At 39.0% G+C, this 8,887-nt stretch overlaps 1 protein-coding gene across 3 annotated transcripts; it reads left to right on the top strand.

Moving 5' to 3' along the window:
* Positions 1 to 103: 103 nt before the first annotated feature.
* Positions 104 to 8,887, top strand: snx8a (sorting nexin 8a). Of its 3 annotated transcripts, none has more exons than XM_042392368.1 (14): positions 104 to 329; positions 428 to 494; positions 1,254 to 1,399; positions 2,184 to 2,313; positions 3,156 to 3,346; positions 3,659 to 3,779; positions 4,640 to 4,776; positions 4,903 to 4,983; positions 5,075 to 5,235; positions 5,455 to 5,584; positions 5,680 to 5,748; positions 6,291 to 6,440; positions 7,475 to 7,624; positions 8,139 to 8,887. In XM_042392368.1, exons 2-14 carry the CDS (start codon positions 473 to 475, stop codon positions 8,217 to 8,219), a joined length of 1,569 nt encoding a protein of 522 aa, XP_042248302.1. In that variant the 5' UTR covers positions 104 to 329; positions 428 to 472; the 3' UTR covers positions 8,220 to 8,887. The 3 variants fall into 3 exon arrangements, with proteins under 3 accessions (XP_042248302.1, XP_042248303.1, XP_042248304.1); XM_042392369.1 differs by having other exon boundaries at positions 105 to 329; positions 1,272 to 1,399; XM_042392370.1 differs by lacking the exon at positions 1,254 to 1,399 and having other exon boundaries at positions 107 to 329.

The raw sequence follows: 8,887 nt of genomic DNA, 5'->3' as shown, positions 1-8,887 counted from the left end.
AGTGCAAATATTTTATTTACGAGTATAGAAACACAGAAACTGGAATGTAGGAGGAGCACTTGAAAGCAGCATTATTTATGCAAAATGAGGAGCCGAAAAAATCAAACCAATTTCACCTCCACATGTGAAACTAGGAAATAAACACGCCAAAAACTATATTTTTTTACTTCCCAGATTTTTTAGGGAAGACCAGACTGCTGCTGATTGGTCGACCACCAGGAGCTGTGTTATAAACAGAAGCACCACCGCCTCTTCACAACGCAAACTCTTCACAGTTCAGTTCACTTTCGTAGTGAGCTTTATGACACACTCTTTAACTGCCACTGCATGTGAGTGTCAGTTTATATGACTCTTCTCAAGACTTGGACTTTACCCAGAGATCACTTCAACTTTAAGAAATAAATGACTTGTTTTTTCTTTTCTGCAGGAAATCACATGGAGGTGCTCTTGTGCTCACATGACAGTCTGAACCATGGCAGGAGAGATCAATGAAGGTACAGTGCGAAAACTTCTTATTAGTCTCCTTAACACAATGTTGCCAGATCATTTACTAATTTCTTCGGTGTCGCAGTGTCAAGCCGGTCAAAAAAAATGTATTTGACGTGTTGAAAATGTGGCGATTTTTGCCTTCCTAAGTCGCGATGAGAAGTAAGAAATGAGAACTTTTGGGTACATTAAGATCGGAATTTATCTTTACTCCATCTCAACACCTTCCACGACTGACTTATCCGACTTTGCTTCACCTCTTAGCGTTTTCTTGATGAGCGATAACAGTGAATATTACTATTAGAGATAATGTCAGAAGTGTAACAGGTTTCTGAAAGTTTTGATGCTGTTTTCCTGCCACGTTTAAAACTGTCTGTAGTGCATTGCAGTACTTGAGCAGTTTAGCAGGCCTATACTGAAATAACCAGAGATCTCTAACCTTCATCTTATCAACCTTATACGATTGTAAAGGTCTGATAAGGTTTTTTAATATACGGAACCTCTATGTCTTTTTTTCCATAAGATGTCCCTGGGGGTGCTATTACTCATTTTTGAATACTAAAAACTACCAATGCAAAACTGTATAATTTGTGTGACTGATATAACTGAAAGTCACATGATAGTAAATAAAATGAGAAGGCCAATAAAAGGTCACCAGAAACTCAGCATTGACTACCACAGACATAGGGTATGGTAATATGTTTTATTGAATAGAGGTATGCTGCTAATGAATTGTTCCTTACTTGGGTGGTTGTGATGCTATGTAGGTGTTGTTCCTCTTTTAGGCTCAGTTCCTGCCTATTACAGAGAAGTATATGAGGCCGTCCGCTGTAGGACAGATGAAAGAGTGCAGGTTGAAGTTTTTCAGAGGTTGCTCCAAAGGACCGATCTCTCCAAGGCGGTTCTAGGCCAGGTGAGGGGTTCACACTTTGCTGTGGGGGAGAAATAATGACCGTGCTGCAGGCTGTGATATAACTGTAGTTTTTAATGACACAGAGGCAGCACCCACCATAAATAACAGTAAATAACTTAAATTTATACCTTAAATTTACATAATAGAGGTGTATCCCATCTATCCATCCATCCATCCACCCATCCATAGAGTTTATTGTGGTGTGAACTGAGCACAAAAGGAACAGAAAATAAATACTGATGATAATGTATTATTAATTTAAAGGGCTTCATCTAATTTTTGCTTTTAATCAAAATAATAAATTAGTCAGTTAAACATCCGAGTATAATACATCTCTGCTCAAGTATTTGTTTGGTTATGATAAGACATTATGTTTTGTACATTCATATTAGGCAATACAGATAAAGAAGATATATGTATGTAGGTGTAGTGCCTTATTGACAGGAAGTTGGCAGAGGCTGTGTGTAGTTGGCTGTTAAAGACACGAGGATTGAATAATTGGCAGTCTCTCTGATTTTTTTTCCCCAGTAATGCTGAGTTATACGCTAATGGCACAATACCTCGGAGTTATGAAATTGCTCTGTGGGTATAAAGTCTGTTGAATATTACTGAAACAGTGCATGATTCAGTAGAATTTCCCTTTCCCTGACCTCTGAGCATATCATTGGCTTTGTGTCTAGTGAGCACTTTTTGCACAGAGGAATGCAAACCACAGTTGAATTTAGATCTTGGACTGAAAAAAATGGCGACCTTCAGGTCATATTATCGTCTTTGTCCTTCTCAGATTGCTGAGCATGTTGAGTCCACAGATGGATTCCTGAACAAGTTGTCCCTCTATAAAGCGCTCGCTTTGATTGCTCTCGCTCAGCAAGGAAAGCAACCAAGCCCCAAACTCTTGGAGAACTGCATACAAGGTAGGTGACGGTGTTATAATGACAGCAGCGCAGTGAAGGTTTTGCTCAATGAGTAGCTTGGTAATTCTTCAGTGTGTCTAAGGGCAACCTGAGCTATCCTTCTAGTGTTACAATATGACTTTATTGGCTCACATAGACTCAAGGTTTCATTATTACTAGAAGTTCTTGCTGACAATTTACCACTGCAGACATACCCATGTATTGTGTTCAATGAGATATATATTATTGTAATAGTATTGTAATAATTGTAAAAGAGAGGGAGCATGTAGTGGTACGAAAATTTAATTTTAGAGATTATTTCTTTCATAACAGAAGAAAAGTGAGCATTTTGATTGAACTAAACTTATTTTTATATCATTTTATTTTAGCAGAGAAGTCTTAACTATGTCTAAGTGTTGCATTCTTCCACTAGACCCAGAGTGAGAAGATGATAGGGGCGAGTTTTATGGTTTTCATAGAGCTAGCCATTATGCTGGCTTGAGTTAGATCCATTCCCAACCTTCTGTGATTATTTAAGGCCCTCTCTGTTATTTCAGGTGTGGCCAGTATGGCAGCTAGCTGCATGCCACTTCCTCATCTGTGCAAGAACAAGTTTTCTGTATTTGTCGCAGTACATTACATTCAATTCATGACCTTCTTGGAATGTACAGGAAGGGGTGAATAACAGATCACATGGACAACATGCGCAGACAGCTAGCCAGAGACAAACACAATGAGACATGTAATCTCTCTTAACAGCAGCATTCCTCACAGTGGAGAAATTGCTTAATTTCATCATAGATATATTGATTTAATCATGAAAAACAAATATTAGAAGTTGGCGGTGATTGTGTGCTCGATAGAGTTACCGAAACCTCAGCTCGGGGAGCCGAGGGACTTAAGCGCACTGAGGATGCAGCCGGCTCAGGATGACGTGCTGACGGTGCCCCAGACACTGGACAAACTGCTGGCCAGAGACACGATCCAAGTGGAGCTCATACCAGAGAAGAAGGGCCTATTCCTCAAACATGTGGAGTACCAGGTCACCAGCCAGGCAAGGCATCCCATAAAACCTACTACATAGAAATTAAAGTGGTTACCCAGTAAGGATGCTGTTGAATAACCTCAACAGCAAGAATGTGGTTCCAGTCTCTTCATATTTGTCAGAACCTTAATGTGATGACCTTGAAAATGATGAAATTAAAGAAGGGGAAGAGTTATTTTCTTCTCACTTCTCATTTCTCAATTATGTGTGCATTTAATTGGTTGGAGTAAAAGACTATTCATATGTACATATTCTAAACTGAATTAGTGATACATGCACTTGCCTATTTTATGATTATTTTCTGTGCTTTTTGTTTTCTAGCGTTACAAGATATCAGTTTATCGACGCTATAGTGACTTTGATGTCTTCCACGAGGTTTTGCTTCAGAGATTTGCCTACAGAGTTGTGCCAGCGCTGCCACCTAAGAGGATGTTAAAGGGAGGTATGTTACTGTGTCTGAAGTCTCTGACATGATTGTTTCCGCACCTCCTTTATCTTGGATTTTTCCTAATTATTTCTGAAACTATGATTGAATTCAGAGCATCTGTTGGGATCATTTGGGTTTTATCCTCTATACTGAAGGACAGTTGCAAATGTGTAACTATCCAGGGGCTACAGTAGTTGATTGGTTTTTGGTTTGATAAAGAATAAATATTCATCACTGTCCATTTTAATACAAACTGTTATTCCTGTTTCGAACTCAGTCATTGCCATTCATCAGAGTTATTGCCTGAAAGAAAGTAGGAAACCAGTGAAGTGTCAAATGAGCCTGTTTCAGTTCACAATGACTTATTGTAGCTTTGGAATGATGATTATGTCAGTACACACACACACACACACACACACACACACACACACACACACACACACACACACACACACACACACACACTGCATCACACAACTTGACAATTAGAGATCTTAATCAAGTATAAAATGCATCCAAAAGGTACCTACACACTGCCATCTGTGCTGATTTTCTCCTACTGATGTGTGCAGCTCGAGATCCGCTCTGATGTGTACATATATGGAGGAATTTCAGAATATCTACGAGACTCTCAAAGCAGGAGATTTAAATGCAGTATTTTTTTTCCTATCGATTGAAATGGCTACTACATCAAATAAATTGATCTTTAACATGGATTTATGATTAGTTTATTCTAACATTCTGTCCTCCTTATAGTTTATAGCCTCGACTCTATCGAACGGTCAAACTGCTTAATTCATTCATGTTATACTACTAGCTGCAGTGTAGCAAAATGATGTCAGAGGTTTATGTTTTGCTCTGTCATACGTCCACAGTCCTGACTTCCGTCTCTGAGCGTGAGTTCATCGAGGGGAGGAGGCGTGCTCTCGGCAGATTCATTAACTTGGTGGCACGGCATCCCTTCTTTTCAGAGGACGAGCTGGTCAAGACTTTCCTCACCTTCAGTGGCTCTGTAAGTAGTTGCTTGGTCAGTGTCATAAGCATTATGACCATGATGACTGACAGTGAAACGCATCCTGTTCCAGTTGCTTCAGCGTCTTTTTCCACTCACCCACTCTTCACCCCTCTCCCCAAACAGGATGTTCAGACTAAGCTGCGTGACATTTACAAGAAAACCGGCGATGAGTTCATGACCAACAGAATCGCAACCCTGGCGAAGGTTTGTCACATAGACCGTTGTACGATTGAAAAATCCTGACATTTGTCCCCCCCCAAAACAGTTACCTACATTTGAAACATTTGTTTTGTAGGAATATCTCCCCGCTGATATTCAGGCTCAGTTCTCAACAAGCAGAGAGCTGATCAGAAATATTCACAACAGCTTCCACAAGCTGCGGGACAGAGCTGAGAAAATAGCGGAGCGCTCTAAGGAGAATGCAACTGATCTCCTCCAGTTTGGCAGAGAGCTCAGGTATTTCATTATTATGGGTATAAAGTCGCAGTATTTCTATTTTATCCAGAGGAGCTGTACTGAGAAAAACAATGTTTCCTTAATAAGATTCCAAATCCTCTGTGTTGTTGTGTCTCCTGTGCAGAGTAAATGTCTTCTTCGTGGTTGTTAACTTGAAATAGGTTTGGCAGCTACAATATTATATACATTCTGTCCCTGTAATAACGCTGTTTTCTGCAGTATGCTGGGCTCAGATACTACACCTCTTCCTTCCTTGGCCTCTTCACAAAGCACTTGGGGGACTCTGCGTCAGTCTCTAAAAAGTCTGTCTGTGGAGTTCGCTGTGCTATCTGACAAAGCTGCTCAGCAGGTATAGCCTTGAGTCCTCCATACCCACCACCTGCTCAGCTATGCTTGTCCAAAAGTGCCACTGAGAAATAAATGTTGTTTTGCTAATGTCCTCAGGGTAGACGGGAAGAGGATGATGTTGTGGAAAAACTGAATCTTTTCCTGGATCTGCTGCAATCGTACAGAGTGAGTCAGTTTCGCTTTTGGTTTTTGCTGTGCTCGTTTTACTCGAGTGCTGTTTACACTTCCATCATCATATGAAGGGATCAGGCCACATTGAAAGGTTACTGAACTTTAATTTCAGGTAATTTTGTACTGGTGTTTGCACGTTTCACATCACAGGACAACGACGCTCATTGTAGGAAGCTGTTCAAAACTTGTTTTTATGCGTCAAGGCATTAACATCAATCTACTTTTCACTGATGGACAAACATAATAAGGAGCTGTGTTGTATTTAAACCAATTCCAATTAGTAACTAAATTCAAATGACAGGATATGCACCAATTTCTCTGACTTGGAAATGTAGTTCATAATAGTGGCTTGTTGAAGTTATACAAGGCGACTGTAGTGCAGAAGTGGCTATTAACTGTAATATATATGGTAATTTCATCATTTATACAAACTACAGTATTCTCATCATTGGCTGTTATGTATTACAGTTACCGCATACATTACACTTCCATTCTGAGGCAAATATGAATAGCTGTATGTGTGTGTTATCCTCTAGGATCTTTGTGAGCGCCATGAGAAGGGCGTGCTCCACGAACACCAGAGAGCCCTGCACAAGTACGGTATGATGAAGAGGCAGATGATGAGCGCGACTGTGCAGCCCAAAGAGCAGGCATCTGTGGAGCAGCTTGAATCAAGAATTGTTCAGGTGGTCAATCTCTTTCAGTCTCTCTCTGTTTCCACGTGTTTAGGCTCTCAGGATACTCCCTGATTGATAATATACAGTTTTAAGTCATTTAGCGCTTGAGTGTATTTACTGAAATCGGATATTTTTCTCTGTTTAATTGAATTTAGACTCTTTGGAGAATAAACACTGCTAATGGGCCTAGTATATTTCTGGTTTGTGTGTTCTGCCATCTGTATGTGACTGGATTAAACCCATTAATCAGCCCTATTGAAATATTCAGTGTAGGGGGTCGGATATAATAACACAACTTCCTGAATAAGAGCTTTCACGCTGAAGGGGGCTGAATCATCATCTCAAACACTATTTCGAAACCGAGTCACTTATGTTGTTGCGCTCGACAACACTCGTTAACTTACTGTATTCTGTTGTATCACTATTGATAATCATCTTGTGACTGCAGTTCCTTTTAGTCAGTGTGGCTTGTGGTCACAGTTTCATCATGTTCCCCCTAGAGAGTATGAGCTACTTTTGTAGTTGTTTGACTACAGTTTACAAGTCGGTTACTTTAAGATGTTAGGTCCCTGTACATGAGGTGTTTAAATTATTACAATAAATAATAATTTTCTTAAAACAAAAGCCTCCGAAAGTCAGATTTAAGGGGTTTGCATTTAAGGACTGGACGCGGTTAAGACTAGAAACAATAAATAAGTCAAGGAGATGTGCACCGAAAATGTGTTTGCCAAGATTTGATTGGTCGATGAGCAGGAAAAGTAGAATTATGTGACACACATTATATTCACTAATATTAACTGTGCTAAGTTATCAAAAAAAGAGAGTAACATTTTGAGAGTTATTCCGCCTGGCCTCTGATATTGTAATGTCTGCAAATTCTAAATTTTGCAAAGAAAATATACATATCACTTTAACGTATAATTAAATTCTTTCTGGGCAATATCCCTGTTTAGGTAATATGAGCAGAGAACTTAATCATTTTATTTCTGGTATCATTTGAGGAAAAAACTTTTGATTTTTTTTTATTATTATTCTCTTATCAGCAAGAAAACGCCATTCAGACCATGGAGCTGCGGAACTACTTCTCCCTGTTCTGCCTTCATCAAGAAACACAGCTTATCTTCAACTACCTTCCAATCACATCCCACATTCTGGGAGCTTTTGTTAACTCCCAGGTCCAAGGACACAGAGAGGTGAGACTGTTCGTCTGGAAATCTCTCTCTTTTTTTTTTTTTCTTTTTTTTTTACAGACCTTTCTCTCTGCTATGACACAGTACAGCTCCAGGAGGGTCAAATCAGTTTTAAATTGACTTTTAAAGTCCCACAAAAGAACTAATAATGATGGATGGTATCGTTGAAAGGATAATATTCTCCTCTAGGATTTGAGTTGGCTTACATTTCACAAGTGAATCTCACATATACCTTAACCAGTTTTAAAATCAAATAAAGCACACGGTATATATTTCTTTTGTTAGATATCTGTCTGATCTTAGTCTTTTTTGACTCAAATTCCAATATGCCAGCTTTGTGAGGAGAGGAAGTACTTCAAGATGATTTTACTGAGATGTTTCTCTTTTCAATGGTCTGTAAATTGTAAGCTGCAAACCACTAAGTGTTATTTTGATGCAGCGTATCATGTAAGAGCTATTCCAGGTTTCCCATTTTGGAACTGACTTGATTTTTTTTTTTTTTTTACTTTCTTTCCAGATGGGAAAGGTGTGGAACGAACTCCAGCCAAAACTGGGATGTCTCTTTGGTGGTAATAACGGATTGAAACCCCCCCTCTAAGACCTGAATACACACGAGGTGCAGGAGAGAAGCACTGCCGCTCATGAGGATCACAAACTGGAAAATGACTCGCTCTGTGAGCTAAAGAGAAATGTAGAATGCACGACTTTTCTTCTTCTACAAAGTCTTCTTTTGCGCAACATACATTACCTTCAGTAAGAGGATTTTTAATACTGTATAAGTGGCTTTCTCAACTTCTCAATGTTTTACCTTCTTGGGTTTGATCATCAACCTGTTATCACCTGTAACTGGAAGAGACTGTGGGCTCATAAATTAATGTCCATTTCCAAATCAACTTTTACAACTGCCATCAAGGAAGGAGAATCCTCTGAGCTCTTTAATTTTTACAAGGGACCTGTCAGCTTGTCAGACGTGAAGAATGACATTATATAACTCTATTCCTAATTTACATGTTTTTAACTTACTTTGCAAAAAGTTATATACACTAAGTTTAAAAACAAGTGACACAAAAGGGACAGAAGGTTTTACTTTATTACAGGATAGGATTATTTTACATTTCCAGTCATGAAGGTTTTTAGATTAAATAACTTTTGAGCGATGTGTTTTTGATACAGATTTCAGATTATAAGGATGTGTAGCAGCATACTTTATATTTTTTATGGACACTGTGCTATTTCTCTTACTATTAAAGTGTTTACTTTCATGTA

The sequence above is a fragment of the Thunnus maccoyii genome, chromosome 18 (assembly GCF_910596095.1).
Source record: "Thunnus maccoyii chromosome 18, fThuMac1.1, whole genome shotgun sequence".
In the NCBI taxonomy this organism is placed as follows: domain Eukaryota; kingdom Metazoa; phylum Chordata; class Actinopteri; order Scombriformes; family Scombridae; genus Thunnus; species Thunnus maccoyii.
Note: the sequence above shows the minus strand (reverse complement) of the source record. Positions and strands in the feature narration are given on the sequence as shown.

What these genes read in the sequence shown, in the direction of transcription:
- snx8a (XM_042392368.1), top strand. Translation starts at nt 473, where the DNA reads ATGGCAGGAGAGATCAATGAAG. An exon ending in CCAAGGCGGTTCTAGGCCAG is followed by an intron (nt 1,400 to 2,183) that starts GTGAGGGGTTCA and finishes TGTCCTTCTCAG; the next exon opens with ATTGCTGAGCATGTTGAGTC. An exon ending in TCCTCACCTTCAGTGGCTCT is followed by an intron (nt 4,777 to 4,902) that starts GTAAGTAGTTGC and finishes CTCCCCAAACAG; the next exon opens with GATGTTCAGACTAAGCTGCG.